The sequence below is a fragment of the Oncorhynchus clarkii genome, chromosome 20, assembly GCF_045791955.1.
Source record: "Oncorhynchus clarkii lewisi isolate Uvic-CL-2024 chromosome 20, UVic_Ocla_1.0, whole genome shotgun sequence".
In the NCBI taxonomy this organism is placed as follows: domain Eukaryota; kingdom Metazoa; phylum Chordata; class Actinopteri; order Salmoniformes; family Salmonidae; genus Oncorhynchus; species Oncorhynchus clarkii.
The window spans coordinates 41,230,494-41,253,705 of record NC_092166.1 but is presented as its reverse complement, the minus strand read 5'-3'; the positions used below and the strand labels follow the sequence as shown (position 1 = coordinate 41,253,705).

The 23,212-nt window shown below is 42.8% G+C and overlaps 1 protein-coding gene across 1 annotated transcript; it reads left to right on the top strand.

Moving 5' to 3' along the window:
• Positions 1-354: 354 nt before the first annotated feature.
• On the top strand, positions 355-6,559 carry LOC139376361 (eukaryotic translation initiation factor 3 subunit F-like). The gene is made up of 8 exons (XM_071118809.1): positions 355-479; positions 4,310-4,380; positions 4,487-4,566; positions 4,764-4,901; positions 5,345-5,436; positions 5,599-5,735; positions 5,986-6,099; positions 6,379-6,559. Exons 1-8 carry the CDS (start codon positions 368-370, stop codon positions 6,454-6,456), a joined length of 822 nt encoding a protein of 273 aa, XP_070974910.1. The 5' UTR covers positions 355-367; the 3' UTR covers positions 6,457-6,559.
• Positions 6,560-23,212: the final 16,653 nt, after the last annotated feature.

Genomic DNA, 23,212 nt, shown 5'->3' with positions numbered 1-23,212 from the left:
CGTCATCACCGTCACTATTCTTCAATAGGCTTGCAGTAGACCATACCGGTGTTCGTGTTGTGGAGGTTGACGTTTAGGAAATTAATGAATTCATATCAATTTAATGTGAAACAAACAACGTTTTTCTCCTGGACAGCCACATTGCCTAGCATCATTTAAAATAAACGAATCGATAGTATTTTTCTAAATTAATTGGTCTTCCGATGCATTTAATTGTTAATCACATGTATTATAGTCTACTACTTTGTGTTTTTTCATATAGCGTCGCCTCTGTGTGCAATGCGAACTCCAATGCAGTAGGTGACGCACCTTTCAATACTTGCATATAAAACTACCGTAAGTGTAATATTTTATTTTATTTCTCAAGATGTCGGTGTACGGACCAGTGGTGAAAATTCACCCTGTCGTTCTCGCCTCCATCGGTGACTCATACGAACGGAGAAATGAGGGAGCGAGTCGTGTGATTGGAACCTTGCTTGGTACTTTAAATTTACTCCGAAACGTAGCTATAAAGAAAATGTATTCGATGCGCAGTTAATTCGGCATGTCTCGCTTGCTAGTTTCTAGCCACAGTGTTATGTCTCGCTTGCTAGTGTCTAGCTACAGCGGTATGTCTCGCTTGTTAGTTTATAGTTACAGCGGTATGTCTCGCTTGTTAGTTTCTAGCTACAGCGGTATGTCTCGCTAGCTAGTTGCTGGCTACAGCGGTATGTCTCGCTAGCTAGTTGCTAGCTACAGCGGTATGTCTCGCTAGCTAGTTGCTAGCTACAGCGGTATGTCTCGCTAGCTAGTTGCTAGCTACAGCGGTATGTCACGCTAGCTACAGCGGTATGTCTCACTAGCTAATTGTGGTATGTCTCGCTAGCTAGTTGCTAGCTACAGCGGTATGTCTCGCTAGCTAGTTGCTAGCTACAGCTGTATATCTCGCTAGCTAGTTTCTAGCTACAGCGGCATGTCTCGCTAGCTAGTTTCTAGCTACAGCGGTATGTCTCGCTAGCTAGTTGCTAGCTACAGCGGTATGTCTCGCTAGCTAGTTGCTAGCTACAGCGGTATGTCTCGCTAGCTAGTTGCTAGCTACAGCGGTATGTCACGCTAGCTACAGCGGTATGTCTCACTAGCTAATTGTGGTATGTCTCGCTAGCTAGTTGCTAGCTACAGCGGTATGTCTCGCTAGCTAGTTGCTAGCTACAGCTGTATATCTCGCTAGCTAGTTTCTAGCTACAGCGGCATGTCTCGCTAGCTAGTTTCTAGCTACAGCGGCATGTCTCGCTAGCTAGTTTCTAGCTACAGCGGCATGTCTCGCTATCTAGTTTCTAGCTACAGCGGCATGTCTCGCTATCTAGTTTCTAGCTACAGCGGCATGTCTCGCTGGCTAGCTGCTAGCTACAGCGGCATGTCTCGCTGGCTAGCTGCTAGCTACAGCGGCATGTCTCGCTGGCTAGCTGCTAGCTACAGCGGCATGTCTCGCTGGCTAGCTGCTAGCTACAGCGGCATGTCTCGCTGGCTAGCTGCTAGCTACAGCGGCATGTCTCGCTGGCTAGCTGCAGCGGCATGTGTCTCGCTGGCTAGCTGCAGCGGCATGTGTCTCGCTGGCTAGCTGCAGCGGCATGTGTCTCGCTGGCTAGCTGCAGCGGCATGTGTCTCGCTGGCTAGCTGCAGCGGCATGTGTCTCGCTGGCTAGCTGCAGCGGCATGTGTCTCGCTGGCTAGCTGCAGCGGCATGTCTCTCGCTGGCTAGCTGCCACGGCATGTCTCTCGCTGGCTAGCTGCAGCGGCATGTCTCTAGCTGCAGCGGCATGTCTCTCGCTGGCTAGCTGCTAGCTACAGTGGTATGTCTCGCTGGCTAGCTACAGTGGTATGTCTCGCTAGCTACAGTGGTATGTCTTGCCAGCTAGTGGCTAGCTGCAGCGGCATGTCTCGCTGGCTAGCTGCAGCGGCATGTGTCTCGCTGGCTAGCTGCAGCGGCATGTGTCTCGCTGGCTAGCTGCAGCGGCATGTCTCTCGCTGGCTAGCTGCAGCGGCATGTGTCTCACTGGCTAGCTGCAGCGGCATGTGTCTCGCTAGCTACAGTGGTATGTCTCGCCAGCTAGTTGCTAGCTACAGCGGTATGTCTCGCTAGCTAGTGCCTGTCAGTCTCACATCTTGACAATTATAGCTACCTAACTAGCTACCAAAGCTCTGATTTAACTTACGATTTTACCAAATATTCTAATGTTTTAGGTTCTCTATGCTACAAATGTTTTTTAGTTGAAACGTTGCTAGATAGTTAGTAATCAAAAAAAAAATGGTCACATACACATGGTTAGCAGATGTTAATGCGAGTGTAGCGAAGTGCTTGTAGTTCCGAAAATGCAGTAATAACCAACGAGTAATCTAACCTAACAATTTCACAACTACCTTATACACACAAGTATGTAAACATTATTAAGTGATACATTTTTTCCATCAATTTTTCCAATATTAAAGTGGCTGGAGTTGAGTCAGTATGTTGGCAGCAGCCACTCAATGTTAGTGGTGGCTGTTTAACAGTCTGATGGCCTTGAGATTGAAGCTGTTTTTCAGTCTCTCTGTCCCTGCTTTGGTGCACCTGTACTGACCTCGCCTTCTGGATGATAGCGGGGTGAACAGGCAGTTGCTTGGGTGGTTGTTGTCCTTGACGATCTTTACGGCCTTCCTGTGACATCGGGTGGTGTAGGTGTCCTGGAGGGCATGCGTTGTGCAGACCTCACTACCCTCTGGAGAGCCTTACAGTTGTGGGCGGAGCAGTTTCCGTATCAGGCGGATACAGCCCGACAGGATGCTCTCGATTGTGCATCTGTAAAAGTTTGAGTGTTTTTGGTGACAAGCCAAATTTCTTCAGCCTCCTGAGGTTGAAGAGGCGCTGCTGCGCCTTCTTCACCACGCTGTCTGTGTGGGTGGACCAATTCCGTTTGTCCGTGATGTATACGCTGAGGAACTTAACTTACTACCCTCTCCACTACTGTCCCATCAATGTGGATAGGGGGGTGCTCCCTCTGCTGTTTCCTGAAGACCACGATCATCTCCTTGTTTTGTTGAGCGATTGTGTCGTTTGTGGACCTATTGGCAAATTGGAGTGGGTCTAGGGTGTCGGGTAGGGTGGAGGTGATATGGTCCTTGACTAGTCTCTCAAAGCACTTCATGATGACGGAAGTGAGTGCTACGGGGCGGTAGTCGTTTAGCTCGGTTACCTTAGCTTTCTTGGGAACATGAACAATGCTGGCCCTCTTGAAGCATGTGAGAACAGCAGACTGGGATAAGGATTGATTGAATATGTCCGTAAACACACCAGCCAGCTGGTCTGCTCATGCTTTGAGGACACGGCTGGGGATGCCGTCTGGGCCTGCAGCCCTGCGAGTGTTAACACGTTTAAATGTTTTCCTCACGTCGGCTGCAGTGAAAGGAGAGTCCGTAGGTTTTGGTAGCGGGCCGTGTCAGTGGCACTGTATTGTCCTCAAAGCGAGCCAAGAAGTTGTTTAGTCTGTCTGGGAGCAAGACATCCTGGTCCGTGACGTGGCTGGTTTTCTTTTTGTAATCTGTGATTGACTGTAGACCCTGCCGCATACTTCTTGTGTCTGAGCCGTTGAATTGCGACTCTACTTTTGTCTCTATACTGACGCTTAGCTTGTTTGATTGCCTTGGGGTGGGAATAGCTACACTGTTTGTTTTCGGTCATGTTTCTGGTCACCTTGCCCTGGTTGAAAGCAGTGGTTCGTGCTTTCAGTTTCGCGCGAATGCTGCCATCAATCCAAAGTTTCTGGTTTGCGAATGTTTTAATAGTTGCTCTGGGTACGACATCGCCGATGCACTTGCTAATAAACTCGCTCACCGAATCAGCGTATTCATCAATGTTGTTTGACGCAATGCGGAACATATCCCAATCCACGTGATTGAAGCAATCTTGAAGCGTGGAATCAGATTGGTCGGAACAGCGTTGAACAGACCTGAGCGCAGGAGCTTCCTGTTTTAGTCTCTGTCTAAAGGCAGGGAGCAAGAAAATGGAGTCATGTTCAGCTTTTCCGAAAGGAGGGTGGGGAAGGCCTTATATGCGTCGCGGAAGTTAGAATAACAATGATCCAGGGTTTTTACCGGCCCTGGTAGCACAATCGATATGCTGATAGAATTTAGGGTGTGATTATAATCGGAAGAGAATTCTCTTGGTAGATAATGCAGTTGACATTTGATTGTGAGGAATTATAAGTCAGGTGAACAAAAGGACTTGAAGTAGTTGAACTTATTTGTCCCCATAAACACAATAGTATGATAACTTGTTGCATTCTTGTGTCCCTAAGGTACCATTGACAAGCACTCTGTTGAGGTCACCAACTGTTTCTCTGTCCCCCACAATGAGTCTGAAGATGAGGTGAGTAGAAATGGATGCTGTCTATCGATCTCTGTAACTTACCAACTTGACTAATTTCTACATGTGAAACTAGAAGTGTCACTTCTATTCTTTGTGATGGTGACAGGTTGCTGTTGACATGGAGTTTGCCAAGAACATGTATGAGCTCCATAAGAGGGTGTCACCCAGCGAGGTCATCGTCGGATGGTGAGTAGGCCAATGTTTTCCTACTCCCATCTTGTAAAGCTTTTGTCTCATGCCAGTACTAACAGTTAATGGCCCAATGCAATGTATTCAATCTAATGGAATAGGTACATTCCCTAAAAGAAAATGTGGTTGTGTGTCCAAAAGCCTATGCTGGAGTTAGAACTCTGCTCTAAAGTGAAACCATTCTCCTTCATCAGGTATGCCACTGGCTTTGAGATTACGGAACACTCTGTGCTGATCCATGAGTATTACAGCCGAGAGGCCACAAACCCCATTCACCTGACCATGGACACGGCCCTGCAGAGTGGCAAGATGAACATCCGCGCCTACCTCAGGTCAGTGACTTCCCTCACAACCAGTCGCACTTCTGTCTCATTACTTTTTTGTCCAATGGAAAGCTATTGCTGACGCAAAGAATTTCAACATGGGTCTGGGAGGCTCACAAGGATATTGGTATCCACAGTACTCCACCAATTATATATATTTCAACTCAATAACTAATATCTTCTCTCATTTAAGCTTTAAAACTGCAATGTTTTCTCTGCCCATGACAAAATGTGTAGAATTTCAGGAAATGGGTTTGAAAAAATGCACTGCACGAAGTCATCGTAAAACTCCTTTATGATATTTTTTATATCACTTGAGTTGTTCTGATTGAGGGGGTTCCTGATGAATTTGCTTTCACAAAGGGGGTCCCTGGCCCCCAAAAAGTTTGAGAATCCCTGCTTTATACATTAAATTAATAATTATTATTCCGTTGCTTTGTTTCCTCTGACAGTGCCCAGATGGGTGTGCTGGGAAAGACAGTCGGTGTGATGTTCACCCCTCTGAGTGTGAAATACAAGTATTACGACACCGAGAGGATAGGCAGTAAGAATGTTCTCTCTTTGCCATGTTTTCTTTCCATTTAACTTTTCTATGTCCCAATTTGTGCCTTTCTTGGACATAGTTTATTTTTTATGTCATATGTTACATTGGAGGGGGAATGGAACACTCCTTGATAAATGGTAAATAATGTTTTTTATATTCCAGTTGACCTTCTCGAGAGGATGAGAGATGCTCCTAACACCACCAATGGACTGACCTCTGACCTCTGCCAGGTTGGCGGGGCTGCTGGCCGTGTTCAGGACATGCTGGCCACGGTACTGACCTACATAGAGGATGTGTTGGTGAGTACATACACAGAGCCTATAAATGGGGATGCCACATGCACCCTATTCCCTATGTAGTGCACTACTTTTGACTAGGGCCCGTAGTGCTCGGGTTCTCAGTCAGTAGTCTCTGTTTGCATTGCTATTGGAGTGATCTGTGTGTAGATGTCAGCTGCATGATATGTTATAGACAGCTCTGGGTGGTGTTTACAGCGACGTTTACATAGCTTAGTTTTCTGAAATACTTTTCTCTCTGTGGCTGTTTCAGTCTGGTAAACAGACAGCCGATAACAGTGTTGGACGTTACCTGATGGATCTGGTCAACAAAGTTCCTAAGATCACAGCAGAGGACTTTGAGACCATGCTCAACTCCAACATCAACGTGAGTATGCCTCCTCTGGATTTGGGCCTGTTTTTATCAAGTGTCTCCGAGTACGAGTGCTGATTTTAGCATCAGTTTAGGCTTTTAGATCACAATGAATGAATACGATTACATGGACTGCGTGGAGCTGTTCTAAAATCAGCACTCCGACTCTGAGACACTCGGTACGTACAGCACCTGAGCTGTAGAATTGATTCAGTTGAACAGCTCTAAAACATACTGTATTTGTCCCTAGTCCTCATGACGTTTGTGTAAATGTATACCTTTTACTATTTGCAGGACCTGTTGATGGTGACCTATCTATCAAATCTGACTCAAGCACAGATCGCCTTGAACGAAAAAATCGTGGTACTCTGAGCATTGGGGGATTGGGTTTGTTTATTTCTTTTCTTTTTTGGAGTTGTATTTCATTTTTTGTGTATATTCTTAAGCTCAAATTAATAAAGGTGTTATAACAGTACCTAATTGCTACGGTTGCTTTTATAACTGAAGTAATGTCTTCTAACTAAGACACTTTATTTACCAATTCCACAATGTCCTGAATAGGACAATACATGCGTAGATGTAGGGTCATTTTAATTTCTGGGAAAAGGGAGGTCTGATACATTTGCTTGAGGGAATTCTATTTCCTCCTATGGGTGTTTTCACAAGAAATACAAATAGAGGTCATACTGTATTCAGATTAGTTGCCACTTCACCAGTCCCTAGGATGAAATCTATCTTGTCCACATGGTGGCACTAAAGAGCTCAGGCCTGTTCCCTTGCATGGTGAGGTCCCTGCTGTTTCCTAGGCAACAGGGGTCATGGCCAGGGAGAGGACAGAATAAGGGAGAGGATGAATGAATTCTGAGGACTAGATGGTCAGAGGGGTCTGCAGAATTCCCAGTAACAATTTGGGATGCACATTTTGAGAAGTCTTTTTTTGTATCTATCTGATTTGACATACATCCTATTTATGCCCCAGACCCTCTTTTTACATAAGATTTATTTGACTGAGATCAACATCAATGAAACCTAGTTCATGCATGCATACATTAATTTCTTTGAATTTTGATTTTAAAACTGTTTAGTGAACTTCAAACAGTTCAGTCCTTTCCCCATCGTTACCATGAATAGAATTAGTATCAAGGGGATACGTTTAACAAGTGTTGACATTCTCATCCTAGTCGGATCAATGCAGCTGTGTTGTAATATAATTATCATATACTGTTTAACAAATTACTTTGAGCCTCTTAAATGTCCTTGAGTACCCTGAAAGCCATCCGCCACAAAGTGTATTATAATAGCTGGCATGCAAACCCTGCTGTCATTATCTAATAAACTATTACAGTATTATGATCTGAGGAAGTGGGTTTCACTAAGTTTGAGTGTGTGCAAAATGGCAGTTGTATTCCCTGTATGGTGCAGTACTGTTGACCAGAGCCCTATGGCTCTAGGAAATAGGATGCCATTTAGAATGTATCCTTAGTTGGAGCTTGAAGTTGATAGAGGGTCAGGGTAGTCGGCAGAAGTAGAATTGTGTAGTTATGCTCAGTAAGTAACATACAGGACTACTGAAAGTCCTGCATTTATCCCTGGAGATAGTCCAGGTTCCTTTCTAAGCTCCACAAAAGGACAAACACAAGAATACCAGGGCCATGTGTCTTCATACAACTTTAAACTCCTTATACATACTGTATGCATCCAAAATTGCACTCTATGGGCCCTTGTAAAAAGCAGTGCACTATAAAGGGAAAGGGGTGCCATTTTGGATCCTCGGTCACTGTCTCATTAGGCCTTGACCACCCCACAAAAAAAGTTATTTGGTAAACCATATTGCAGTTCTATAGTCAATCTTACCTACAGTAGGCCTAACTCTGGGTCTTTGCAATTTTCCCTCTTTTAGGGTAGTGGAAGCATTATACAAGTGAGGACTCATAATGTACCCATGAATGATATTTAGTATTTGTGCTCTTTAGACAATGCCACAAAAAGAGCTCTCATCCCAATTCCATTAAAACAATAAAGCCCAAGTGCCAGTAGTCTGGTTTATAGTATTTTCCCCTGTGTGCTCCACAACCCCATATTTGCCATTCACAGGCACCACTTACATTTCATAATGAGAGGCCAGTGTGTAAACCTTGCCAGGCCAAAGTTATAAGAGCAATGGAAATGTATGCTTCTGTTTGTGGAATGAAGTAAGGAAAGTCTGTTTGAATCTGAGATTTTGGGAGATTGTTGCTGTCGCTCCCATTGCTTTGTTTTAGTTGTGCCAGTTATGAGTGCAAATGCATCTCTTCTGGGGAAACCGATGAATTCAGGTTTGTTTTCACTGACACTTCGACCTCTCACTGGCTGTGTCCCGACCCAAATGGCACCTATGCACTGCACTACTTTTGACCAGGGCCCATCGGGCTGTGGTCAAAAGTAGTGCATTTATGTAGGGAATAGGCTTCCATTTGGGATGCAACTACGATCTCCCACTCCCATGGCTTATCGCCAAGGAATGCCAGTGAGTCACAGAATTCCAACTAGTAGCAGAACTTTGGTGCTGTTGGTTGGTGCCCCATGAGGTGGCGATCTGTACAGTACTCTAGATGGAATACTTTTGTATGTGTGGGACATTTCTCACCCGAGTGCTCATTCTTTGATTAACTATGTCCTGACAATTTAAAAGGTCTTGAATACGTTACATATATTACTGTGTTGCACTTCCATGTATACAGTTCCAGGCAGTGGGTGTCCAAGTATTTACCACATCAAGGAATAAAACCCCTGGTCTTTTTGTAATGTCTTCATAGAGCCGTAGGGCACTGGTCAAAAGTAGTGCACTATATAGGGCATTGTTTCCCAACCCTGGTCCTTGAGTACCCCTGACAGTACACATTTTTGTTGTAGCCTTGGATAAACAAACTCGTTCAGCTCTTTTGAGGGCTTGATGATTAGTTGACTAGTTGAATCAGGTGTGCTGATCCAGGGTTACAAAAAAAATGTGTACTGTTGGGGGTACTGGAGGACCAGGGTTGGGAAACACTGATATAGGGTGCCATTTGGGACACAACGATGGTCTCCATATTATATGGTACTCATGTGATGATCGTTTCTAGGTTAGCCTTTCCAGGGTCCTAAACTGTCTATCAACTAGATGAGCCACATGGCTCTACCACAACTATTTGTAGCAAAAACCAAAATGGCAGCTCTATTTCTATAGTCTCCTTTACTTCTAGATAAACTACCGTTCAAAAGTTTGGTGTCACTTAGAAATGTCCTTGTTTTTGAAAGAAAAGCACTTTTGTCCATTTAAAATAACATAGCATTTATCAGAAATACTGTATATATTGTTAGTTTTGTTAAATGACTATTGTAGCTGGAACCGGCTGATTTTATTTAAATTAAATATCTACATAGGCGTAACAGAGGCCCATGATCAGCAACCATGACTCCGGTGTTCCAATGGCACATTGTGTTAGCTAATCCAAGTTTATCATTTTAAAAGGCTAATTGATCATTAGAAAACCCTTTTGCAATTATGTTAGCACTGCTGAAAACCGTTGTTCTGATCGAAGAAGCAATAAAACTGTCCGCCTTTAGACTAGTTGAGTATCTAGAGCATTAACATTTGTGGGTTCGATTACAGGTTCAAAATGTCCAGAAACAAATAACTTTCTACTGAAACTCGTCAGTCTATTCTTGTTCTGAGAAATGAAGGCTATTCCATGCGAGAAACTGCCAAGAAACTGAAGATCTTGTACAACCCTTTGTACTACTCACTTCACAGAACAGCGCAAACTGGCTTTAACCAGAATAGCAAGAGGAGTTGGAGGCCCCGGTGCACAACTGAGCAAGAGGACAGGCACATTAGAGTGTCTAGTTTGAGAAACAGTCCAATCATAAATCTACACTTCCATTCAAACTGACTGAACTGTCTAGTTTGAGAAATAGACGCCCCCCCCCACAAGTCCTCAACTGGCAGCTTTATTAAATAGTATCCACAAAACACCAGTCTCAATGTCAACAGTGAAGAGCCGACTCCGGGATGCTGGCCTTCTAGGCAGAGTTGCAAAGAAAAAGCCATATCTCAGACTGGCCAATAAAAAGAAAAGATTTAGATGGGCAAAAGAACACGGACACTGGACAGAGGAACTCTGCCTAGAAGGCCAGCATCCCGGAGTCGCCTCTTCACTGTTGACATTGAGACTGATGTTTTGGGTTTTTCCATTTGGGTCACATATTGTGTCTCCAGTCTGATACAACTTCCATAAGACCCAAGTGCTCTTTTGGCTTTGCATTTCAACATATGAACTTCCCATTAGTCAGAAGTGGTAATTTTGTATTGAAAGGATTTTATTACCCCGTAAGTCAACCCTCTGTTCTAAAATAGGCCCAACATGGCTTCAGTTAGGGTTAAACCACCCATGGACCGCCAGACATTGTGCCACGTGGCAGGAAACGGGTAAGGCTGAACGATTTCCCCTCTGTCATTTAATGATATGCTCCTATTACAGAGTCAAACACTGCTAGCTAGCAGTATAGACCTGAGTTCAAATACTATTGGAAATCATTTTAAATACTTTGAGCTGGATTGAGCTTGACTGGCACAATAGAATAGTTTCAAATCTGTAAACCCTACCTTATCTGGCACTCCAGGCAGGGCAAAGCAAAAAGTCAAAGTATTTGAAAGTGCTGGAAGAGATGATGCAGCACTCACTCAGAGCCTGGTGATTCCTGTGGCGGGAGATACGGCTGCTTGTCATCGCCTAACCCAAATGGCACTCTATTCTCTTTGTAGTGCCCTACTTTTGACCAGGGACCGTAGGGTTTAAAGTGGTGCATGATATAGGGAATAGGGTGCCATTTCAAACACATCCATCATCATGGAGTAAATGAGTCCAAATATAAAAATGAAAGACTAATATGCACTCTCTACAGTAAAAACAGAGACTACTGGACCCTCTACAGTAAGAGAAGAGACTAACATATCCTCTACAGTACATTATATTCTTCTCCTCTGAGAACAGTACTGTACTACCACTGACAACATTCCTAAAAAGCATGTACTATCAGAGCACAGTTTTCCACAGACAGCACATCAGCATGTTCCCTCTGTGCTAATTTGTAACTGTATGGCAGTCAGAGAGCTGAAACATGCCCTTGGTGGTGCATGGCGGATGGTGATGACTCGCCAGTGAGTGTCCCCCCTCCCGTCCAATGCCAAGACAGCTTGGTTAATTAAATGCACTCTGTTCAGACCTTCCTTCCTGTGCCAACTGTGACATACTTCACTTAGAGGGAACCCGTGTGTGCCATGACAGCCTCACCGCTCTCTGAAAGATTTGTTTATTACAGACCAACCAAGTGGTACTGTAAAGCCCAAGCTCTGAAGGCAAATAGAAACAAAGTGTGGATCCCAAATGGAATCCTATTCCTTATATAGTCCACTACTTTTGCCCAGGGCTCTCGTTAATAGTAGGTCAAAAGTAGTGCACTGTGTAGAGAATATGGTGGTATTGGTGATGCAAGCTAAGACAACGTAGGCCTACTGTAAATAGCAGAGGGGGGGGGGGGGGGGGGGGGGGATGGAGGACTTCCAATCCAGTCATCAGACAAGAAAAGCTTTTATTTCCCCCACTTTTTTGGTGTGCGATTGGAAATAACATCAGAGAGCAAAAGGACACATTTCCAATGCTGATTGGAAGATAAAGTTGCACTGTATTGTTTTTCAGTGGCAGCATAGTTCATAAATGGCACTTCATTCTTTATACTGTATAGTACACTACTTTTGACCAGACCTGTTCAAAAGTAGTGTACTATATAGGGAATAGGTGTCATTTGGGAGAGTAAGAATGGGTGTCATTTGGGACGCACAATACATAGGCAACGTGCCCTAGCTGTGGCTAGTATGCTGTGTGCTCCCTGTCTGTATGTGTATGTGCATACCCATATATACCAATCATGTATACACAGTACTTGAATGTATTGAGAGCCATATATTTATGGAATAAATGGCTCTGTATGTATGGATACTCGTTTCAATATAAACACACAATGATATGGGAAACATTTATTGCTGCCTCTGGCAAGAAAAAAACCAAGTTATTACACAGTTTGGAAGAAACCATTTTGAAATCCCTTTTTAACGAACAACGAACGCACAGTGTAGCGGCTGGTTTAGCGCGTGAGAAGAACACACTCCACCCTGGCAACGCGTCCTCCCCTATCGTTATAGGCATGCTCAGCAGAAGGGCTGTGCTGTGCTCTCAGCGACTGAAGCTGGGCGCAGGGGAACTGCAACCGCCGCGCCGAACATCTTCCAGGTAGGATGCGTATCTATGCCATTAAGCTTTTAGAACGATCTCGCAAATATGTATTCTTTACCATGCAGATATTGTTTTTTTTTTCAGGGGAGTGGCTGTCTATTTTTGCTTCACGTACAAGGTAGCGCAGGGTGGCTGTTTGAGTCTTGGTAAACACACACACAGTCAGCCAAGACGCATCTGCAAAAGCCTTAAATTAACGGCGCTTTAAATTTGCACTCGGGAAAATGTTCACCCTTTGATTAATCAACATTTAACAACGGTTGGTGGCGAGATCTGAATGTGTATTTTATGACATGATGGGTATATTTCGGGGAGCATGTAAAATTGCAATGGGGTTATGATTTGGCTAACGACTGTTCGTCAATGCCCGACCGCTCACATTTTCAACTTACAGTGTGTGCAAGTATCGATTTTTTTTCCATCGGCGCTAGTAGCCTATATAGCCTACCTGCAGTAACCTATAGCCTACAGTGTAAAGCAATGTGTTTTGTATGGAGTGCAAAGCTGACTTGAGAAATAATTCTTAACAGGTACATTTTATGTATAGGCTGTATCAGTTAACACTGCATTATATCAAGGTTCGATAGAGTAGGTCATACCATAGCCTACTGTATCTATCTAGTCTACATAGTAGCAGGATCTGTTATTGATTGGCAGTGGTGGCATATAGTAAGTAGGCCTATATGTTTCTAGTGATAATGCCTGCATAGAGGCAAGTGGAATCAAATATCTAGGAAAAGGTCCAAACATAAATACTGGGTTTCAACTTAGATGGCAAAGTTCATAAACCTGCCTAAGCCATACAACAACAGTGTGCCTTTAGGTCTCCAATAAAATGGCATGGTAGATATCCATCATAAGGTAAGAGTTAGGATGCATGGTGTTGCAAGGCTTGCGTCCCAATGGCACCCTATTACCCAGATTGTGCACTACTTTTGACCAGCGCCCATGCCATTTTGGGATGCAACCCTGGCAACAGTGGGGCCTCACTCAACAGTGCCAGGAGATCGGAGGTGAGCTGAGGGAAGGGGAGGGGAGGAAGAGGTGTGTGCCAGGTCAACAGCAGACAGTAACTCTGGAAATCTCAGCATTGCCATTTTACCCTGCATGCATTGAATCAGTCAGTCTTTACCGTATGTCATTGCCTTTTCTGCTGGAGTTTGCATGGCGTTCTTCTTCCAGTAGTGACCTTGCTCAATGAGGCATTGTTTAGTGCGCTATTTTAGTGCACTATTTTTGACCAGAGCCATAGGGCCTGGTTAAAAGTAGTGCACTATATAAGGAATATGGTGCCATCAGGGACGCAGTTACTGAATGGTTTCAATATAGCCACATCTCTCCTTCAGCTCCTCAAAAGTAGTTTCTCTCTGTAGGCTACACTTTGTTTGGTCTGCTGGTTTGTTTGACCATGGCAGCAGAGAGAGAGAGAGAGAGAGAGTAATTGAGCATCTACTTTCCATTGTGTCAATTTAGACTTGCCATATTTACTCTTCTACATTGTGCCTGGTGTGTGTGCTGGTTTCCAATGGAAACCCTTGAGATATTTTGTGTGTTATTGTAGAGAAGCAGGCAGGCAGCAGGTGCTTCAGCTGTTTTGACACCACACACAAGGGGCCTGGAGTCATCAAAGGGCACGTAGGCTATTTTAGATGTCAGAGATGATTTGAAGATGTTATTTACTCAAAGTTCTACTTCAAGTGCCACCTTTGGGTGCTTACTAGAGACTCATTAAGTGAGTCCCAAATGGCACCCTATTTCCGTATTGTGCACTACTTTTGACCAGAGCCCTATGTGCACTATATGCAGTGGTCACAGCAGGGGTCACCAACCTTTTCTGAGTCAAGTTCACTTTTGCAGTCAAAAAGCAAGCCGAGTTCTACGCTCAGATAAAAAAACAACATGAAAAATGTAAGCCTATGCAACATTAATAAAAACAGTCTGTAGGAATGAAATTTGTACAGTAGGGCTAACACATTAGCACAGTATATTGGCTATATTCTCAGACCATATTATATTTCAAAACTATAGCTTTGATAACCAAAAATATCACTTGTTGTATCACTTGTGAGGCATAGCTGAACATAAGTTGAAATAATTAGCTTCTTTATTTTATCTTACTGGACTAGTGGTACGGTAGCTGCCATCTGTTGGTCAGTCTCGGCGGAGGGAGGGAGAGAGCAGCAGAGGGTCTGCCTCTCATGGTCCCTGCTCTCTCTTTTCCTCCGGTGAGACTGACCAGAGGGGATACCGTCCTCCCACTGATGGCGAAACTCGAGTCGCACTTCATTATTTCTGCCTCGTGCACAAATTCATGTTGTTCATATAACCAGAGAACGTGAAATATTCCTTGATATTAAAATAAACATGAGGAAGTGCTCATAATAAAAACGCAGGGCAATCGATACACTTCTGATCCAGTGCAGCGCGGGAGTCTGGAAGAAGTGCGTTTTATAAAAACAGTGTTGACAGTCAGTGCTGCATTAACTTGAATATATACAGTGCCCTGCGAAAGTATTCGGCCCCCTTGAACTTTGCGACCTTTTGCCACATTTCAGGCTTCAAACATAAAGATATAAAACTGTATTTTTTTGTGAAGAATCAACAACAAGTGGGACACAATCATGAAGTGGAACAACATTTATTGGATATTTCAAACTTTTTTAACAAATCAAAAACTGAAAAATTGGGCGTGCAAAATTATTCAGCCCCCTTAAGTTAATACTTTGTAGCGCCACCTTTTGCTGCGATTACAGCTGTAAGTCGCTTGGGGTATGTCTCTATCAGTTTTGCACATCGAGAGACTGAAATTTTTTCCCATTCCTCCTTGCAAAACAGCTCGAGCTCAGTGAGGTTGAATGGAGAGCATTTGTGAACAGCAGTTTTCAGTTCTTTCCACAGATTCTCGATTGGATTCAGGTCTGGACTTTGACTTGGCCATTCTAACACCTGGATATGTTTATTTTTGAACCATTCCATTGTAGATTTTGCTTTATGTTTTGGATCATTGTCTTGTTGGAAGACAAATCTCCGTCCCAGTCTCAGGTCTTTTGCAGACTCCATCAGGTTTTCTTCCAGAATGGTCCTGTATTTGGCTCCATCCATCTTCCCATCAATTTTAACCATCTTCCCTGTCCCTGCTGAAGAAAAGCAGGCCCAAACCATGATGCTGCCACCACCATGTTTGACAGTGGGGATAGTGTGTTGCTTTTACGCCAAACATAACGTTTTGCATTGTTGCCAAAAAGTTCAATTTTGGTTTCATCTGACCAGAGTACCTTCTTCCACATGTTTGGTGTGTCTCCCAGGTGGCTTGTGGCAAACTTTAAAACGACACTTTTTATGGATATCTTTAAGAAATGGCTTTCTTCTTGCCACTCTTCCATAAAGGCCAGATTTGTGCAATATACGACTGATTGTTGTCCTATGGACAGAGTCTCCCACCTCAGCTGTAGATCTCTGCAGTTCATCCAGAGTGATCATGGGCCTCTTGGCTGCATCTCTGATCAGTCTTCTCCTTGTATGAGCTGAAAGTTTAGAGGGACGGCCAGGTCTTGGTAGATTTGCAGTGGTCTGATACTCCTTCCATTTCAATATTATCGCTTGCACAGTGCTCCTTGGGATGTTTAAATCTTGGGAAATCTTTTTGTATCCAAATCCGGCTTTAAACTTCTTCACAACAGTATCTCGGACCTGCCTGGTGTGTTCCTTGTTCTTCATGATGCTCTCTGCGCTTTTAACGGACCTCTGAGACTATCACAGTGCAGGTGCATTTATACGGAGACTTGATTACACACAGGTGGATTGTATTTATCATCATTAGTAATTTAGGTCAACATTGGATCATTCAGAGATCCTCACTGAACTCCTGTAGAGAGTTTGCTGCACTGAAAGTAAAGGGGCTGAATAATTTTGCACGCCCAATTTTTCAGTTTTTGATTTGTTAAAAAAGTTTGAAATATCCAATAAATGTCGTTCCACTTCATGATTGTGTCCCACTTGTTGTTGATTCTTCACAAAAAAATACAGTTTTATATCTTTATGTTTGAAGCCTGAAATGTGGCAAAAGGTCGCAAAGTTCAAGGGGGCCGAATACTTTCGCAAGGCACTGTAGCTCTTTGCTGTATTCTTTGACCGTTTCTCTCTGGTCATGGTTTTAAACATTTGAACTAGCCAGAGCTCTCCTGGTCTGCCAGGTAGGCGGAGCTTGTCCCTTCAGACAAATTAAATGGTTCAAAATGCGAACACTGCCTACCCGTTGCGCAGGGTTTCTGAATCAAGTGTACCTTCCGGCAAAAGAGCAAGCCTTTATCGTTGGCTTGTCTGCATAAATGTTTGGTGACTGACTAGGAATGCCTAGTTGATTGAACAGTCGATCGCAAACGACCGGTTGGTGACCACTGCCTTGCAGAAAAAATACATGGTTTCACTTGTGGAAAATGTGCAAAACAGGTGTTTTTGGAACACTTCACGTTTTCACTTGTAGTTTCACGTTATCACATGTTGCTTTACATGTTACATTAACTTCACATAAGATCCCATGTGATCGCATGAATGCATGTGTTTTTTCTGTAAAGGTTAGGGAATAAGGTGCCATTTAGGACATATACAATGTTTTTAAATTATGAATGTGCCAAGGTCAATTCGAGGTCATGGGAATTTGCTGGACTATAGGTAGACAAACTAAAAAAATGTAATGTAAATAGTACATGGCAAGTGAGAAATGATGTGGATGTACATACAGTACAGTGATATGACCCTTGTCCATTAGTGGTCCCTCTGGTTCAAGATGGAGATAAAGTGGAAGAGTGCTTCCCAAATGGCATCCTATTCCCTTTATAGTGCAGTACTTTTGACCAGGGCCTATCGGGATCTTGTCAAAAGTAGTATACTATATGGGGAATAAGGTGCCATTTGGGATGTATGCACAGATGTATTCCTGCATAATAAATAATTGTAATAACTTGTATCAGGAAAAAGCAGATATGAATCAGCCCCGCTAACCACAGTTTGAAGGTTAAATGTTTCTCCATTCTATCACTATATTATTAAACACTAAACACACACCTTGGCTACCTTTCCCCCCACAAACTATACCACCTAATTAGTCTTGTTTATAATGGGCAACTAGACTTTATTTGTGTCCCAAATGGCACCCTTTTCCTTATATAGTGTACTACTTTTGACCAGGGGAAGGACCCATAGGTCTCTGGTCAAAGTAGTGTAGTATATAGGGAATAGGGTGCCATTTGGGATGTAAGCTTTGAGTTGTTTTGATGTCCTACCAAAAGTGCTCCATATGGACATCTGTTGCTGACTTCTCTACTGCTTTGGATTTGAAATTGTGTGCATTTGTTTTTGTTTGAATCCCTGATTGCAACTCAGTGTTGATCTTGTTAGAACAGTGTTTCTCAATCCATTCCTGTGGGACCCACAGGGTGTGCACATTTCTGTTCCAGCCCTGCACTAACACACCTGATTGGGGTAATCACCAAACCCTTATTAGTTGAATCAGGCGTCTTAGTTAGTAAATGTGCTACCCTTGGGAGGGATTGTATTGAGGAACACAGAATAAGGTTCCTGTTACCTGTTGCCATGTAGGACTGGTTCAAATATCCTTTCATGTTGCTGTCATTGAAAAATGCTGTGTAGTCCTGTTAAAGGGATAGTTCAACTTAATTATCCAAATTTTGGTCACCCAAACAAAAAAATAACAGAGTTTTCCTGTAAGCAGTCTATGGACAAGGTATTTTTATTAATTTTTTTATTTTTATTTCACCTTTATTTAACCAGGTAGGCTAGTTGAGAACAAGTTCTCATTTACAACTGCGACCTGGCCAAGATAAAGCATAGCAGTGTGAACAGACAACACATGGAGTAAACAATTAACAAGTCAATAACACAGTAGAAAAAAAAGAGAGTCTATATACATTGTGTGCAAAAGGCATGAGGAGGTAGGCGAATAATTACAATTTTGCAGATTAACACTGGAGTGATAAAAATGGGTGGGCTATTTACCGATAGACTATGTACAGCTGCAGTGATCGGTTAGCTGCTCAGATAGCAGATGTTTGAAGTTGGTGAGGGAGATAAAAGTCTCAAACTTCAGCGATTTTTGCAATTCGTTCCAGTCACAGGCAGCAGAGAACTGGAACGAAAGGCGGCCAAATGAGGTGTTGGCTTTAGGGATGATCAGTGAGATACATCTGCTGGAGCGCGTGCTACGGGTGGGTGTTGCCATCGTGACCAATGAACTGAGATATGGCGGAGTTTTACCTAGCATGGACTTGTAGATGACCTGGAGCCAGTGGGTCTGGCGACGAATATGTAGCGAGGGCCAGCCGACTAGAGCATACAGGTCGCAGTGGTGGGTGGTATTAAGGTGCTTTAGTAACAAAACGGATGGCACTGTGATAAACTGCATCCAGTTTGCTGAGTAGAGTATTGGAATCTATTTTGTAGATGACATCGCCGAAGTCGAGGATCGGTAGGATATTCAGTTTTGGCGGCGTGAGTGAAGGAGGCTTTGTTGCGGAATAGAAAGCCGACTCTAGATTTGATTTTAGATTGGAGATGTTTGATATGAGTCTGGAAGGAGAGTTTACAATCACGGCCTGCCTGCCTTAATCGACATCCACGTCATCGACGCCAGGGAACAGTGTTTTAACTGCCTTGCTCGGGGGCAGAACAACATATTTTTACCTTGTCAACTTGGGGATTTGATACAGCAACCTTTCGGTTACTGGCCCAACACTCCTACCCACCAGGCAACCATTTTGTAATTTGGGTGAACTACCCATTTAAGTTGCACTTATACATGTGTAGCAATAATGTAATTACACCAGTAACAACATTTAGCGTCAATGTTGTCAGTAGTAATCACAGCGCAACTTTTTTAATCTTCTGGGTACCTAGAAACTATTCTGTCAGCCTGGAGAGTCAGTGGCAAGGAGTTTACCTAGAATGCGTCCCAAAGTGCACGCTATACTTTATTTAGTGCACTACTTTCGAACCAGAGCCCTATGGGATAGATTCAAAGTGGATTGTAATTATTGGTCTGTCCAAGCACTCATATTGCTTTTGACTTGAAATTTGTCCCTTGAATACTGACTTTTTAATGTAAACTGAATGGCAAGCCACCATTTACGTCTAAACCTGATCACAGCATTTTTGCTTTATAAGCCATGCCACTGACATCTCCAGGCTGGCTGAGTCCGCGACATGCACTAATTACTTCAGACAAACTAGGTTGTTTATAGGGACGTCAAACATTCAACCTGCTGCACAGACCCTATGGATGCTCTAGTCTAGAGCGCCTAGTTAAATAGTGATCATGAGCAGTTTTTTTTTTTATGTCTAAATGGGTAAACTAGTTAGAAAATATGTGATTATTTAACAAAGCTGTGAGTTTGCTTAATTTGCTATCATCCCAAATTAAGATGTTGAATTATTTTGCCATATGTAATTAATGTATATTACAGTACTTTCCATGATGTGGACAGTATGTGTTACTACATTACACAAGCTGACGTTTTGACCACATCCAATTGGGGCACATCCTTTTTAACCTCAGATTGGGGATGTTAGTATAAAAGTTTATAGTCAACACGAGGACACAAGATCGATTGCTTAAAGCAGATCAATACCTGATTTAAGCAATTGGTTTTGTACTATTGATTTTGTCATCGCGCTGGGGGTCACAGGACTAGAGAGCAGGTATCATTTTCGATGAGTGATTTATTGCCACAACAGAAAACAGGCGTTTGGGTGCATGTACAGTTTCTAAGGTGCTCGTTTAAAAAAATACAAATAATATGATTACTATTGTTTGCACATGTATGTTTCTGTTTCTGCATATTGGTTATTGATTAGGACACTTTAAAACTGTGTCTTGACATCGGACTATTTATTAATAGGTTTTGTCAACAGGAAGCGGCGACAGTATCATTTGAAACTTATGTTTCAGAAATATACATTTAACTTTCAACATATATTTCCAACAGTATTGTACCTAATGAGGTAAAAACTGCTGAATCAGTCCAGAAACGTGTCGTGATTGATTTATTTTGATGATATACCAATAATCACCAAAACGGGTTTTCCCTCCCTACTGTTTATAGACACACACACACACACACACACACACATACTACTTTCTTTGTAAAAATAAAATATGGTTAGGCACGACCTGCCTAATTCTCACTTGAAACATCGTTTTTGGGGCCTCCCGAGTGGCGCAGCGTTCTAAGGCACTGCATCGCAGTGCTAGAGGTGTCACTACAGACCCGGGTTTGATCCCGGGCTGTATCACAACTGGCCGTGATCGGGAGTCCCCTAGGGGCGGTGCACAATTGGCCCAGCGTCGTCCGGGTTAGAGGAGGGTTTGGCCTGGGGGGCTTTACTTGGCTCATTGCTCTCTAGCGACTCCTTGTGGCAGGACAGGTGCCAACAGGCTGACCTCAGTCATCTGGTGACTCGAGCCTGTTGGGGAGATGCAGCGATGAGACAAGTTCGAGAAAAAGGGGGTAAAATACCAAAAAATAAAATAAATTGTTTGTGTTTACTAGACTATATTACACATTCTGTTAAAATCAGACTCCAAAGTGATCTGTTCTTGCAATTTGTATGCTATGACATTTCATATTTAGATATGATAATATTTCATGAAGTAGTTTGGATGTAGTGAACTACTTTTTCAAAGTTACTTTAGTTAATGAAACTATATTTTTCTTAAGGGGAGCTTTAGTGTAGCTTAACTTCTAATTGGTAACTATATTTTTCTTAAGGGGAGCTTTAGTGTAGCTTAACTTCTAATTGGTAACTATATTTTTATTAAGGGGAGCTTTAGTGTAGCTTAACTTCTAATTGGTAACTATATTTTTATTAAGGGGAGCTTTAGTGTAGCTTAACTTCTAATTGGTAACTATATTTTTATTAAGGGGAGCTTTAGTGTAGCTTAACTTCTATTTGGTAACTATATTTTTCTTAAGGCGAGCTTTAGTGTAGCTTAACTTCTAATTGGTAACTATATTTTCAGAGTAGCTTCTCCAACACTGCTCCCGTTGCACGTCACTCAGCCAGGACAAACACAATGTTTTGGGTTGTAATTCAAACGTTTTCTTACTGTACAATAGCACTTTTCAGTTCATACGTTTCTTTCATGTCAAACATTGAGGCATTTATTTTATCTGGCAAGACAATTTAATATTATTAAAATGACTGGGACTACAATTATTGTCAGAAAGAAGAGCAACAAGTATTCAAATCATAAAATATATTTTTTAACTTTGTTTTTGAATGGCATCTGTTTATAGCAACCCCTGCTGTGCTAATCTGGAAACAGATTGATTTGGGCTGAGTCAGTCGGAGACAGAGAAAAAAATACACAGCCATTCAATAAATACTGAAAGGAATGTGTTACAGGTTTGCGTCTCAAATGGCGCCCTATTCCATGTTTAGTGCACTACTTTTGATGAGAACCCATAGTCTCTGGTTAAAGTAGTGCAATATGTAGAGAATAGGGTTCCATTTGGGAAACAACACACTGGAAACATACTAAACTACTATTCATTCTATTCAGTGCTCAATCTATTATAGGAAATACATTTTCACATAATATACTAATTATATTTCTTAGAAGAGACTTCAAGAAAATGACTTCTAGGTTCAAGAAATTACTGACCTCCGGTAGTTTGATCGCTAGAGGTAGTGCCTGGTGTAACTTGGCCGTAACAGGAACAGGAACAAAATACAAATAGTCTACTGTCTGCCCTCCAGTGACCTAATCAGACATAACAAGCTCTGAAACTCTGTGTGTCCCAAATGGCACCCTATACCATAACCAAATTGCACCCTATTGTCTAAGTAGTGGGCGGCAGGTAGCCTAGCGGTTAGAGTGTTGGGCTAGTAACCGAAAGGTTGGACCGTTTGGGACAGTGTTGACAGAATGTTTCCTGTCTCTCTCCCCTGTTTGTTCTCCAATACATATACAGTGCATACAGAATGATTCAGACCTCTTCACTTTTTCCACATTTTCTTAGGTTACAACCTTATTCTAAAATTGATTGAATTAATGTTTTTCTTCATCAATCTACACACAATACCCCATAATGACAAAGAAAAAACAGGATTTTAGAAAAGTTTGCAAATATATTCAAAATTGAAATACCTTACAGTATTCAGACCCTTTGCTATGAGACTCGTAATTGAGCTCAGGTGCATCCTGTTTCCTTTGATCACTCTTGAGATGTTTCTTCAACTTGATTGGAGTCCACCTGGGGTAAATTCAACTGATTGGACATGATTCGGAAAGAGACACACCTGTCTATATAAGGTCCCACAGTTGACAGTGCATGTCAGAGCAAAAACCAAGTCATGAAGTCGAAGGATTTGTCCGTAGAGCTCCGAGATAGGATTGTGTCAAGACACAGATCTGGGTACTAAAACATTTCTGCAGCGTTGAAGGTCCCCAAGAACTCAGTGGCCTCCATCATTCTTAAATGGAAGAAGCTGAGCATGCGGGCGAGAAGGGCCTTGGTCAGGGGGGTGACCAAGAACCCGATGGTCACTATGACAGAGCTCCAGAGTCTCTCTGTGGAGATGGGAGAACCTTCCAGAAGGACAACCACCTCTGTAGCACTCCACCAATCAGGCCTTTATGGTAGAGTGGTCAGATGGAAGCCACTCCTCAGTAAAAGGCACATGACAGCCCACTTGGAGTTTGCCAAAAGGCACCTAAAGGACTCTGACCATGAGAAACAAGATTCTCTGGTCTGATGAAACCAAGATTGAATTCTTTGACCTGAATGCCAAGCATCATG

What these genes read in the sequence shown, in the direction of transcription:
- LOC139376361 (XM_071118809.1), top strand. Translation starts at nt 368, where the DNA reads ATGTCGGTGTACGGACCAGTGGTGAAAATTCACCCTGTCGTTCTCGCC. An exon ending in TGTGATTGGAACCTTGCTTG is followed by an intron (nt 480 to 4,309) that starts GTACTTTAAATT and finishes TGTGTCCCTAAG; the next exon opens with GTACCATTGACAAGCACTCT. An exon ending in AGCGAGGTCATCGTCGGATG is followed by an intron (nt 4,567 to 4,763) that starts GTGAGTAGGCCA and finishes CTCCTTCATCAG; the next exon opens with GTATGCCACTGGCTTTGAGA.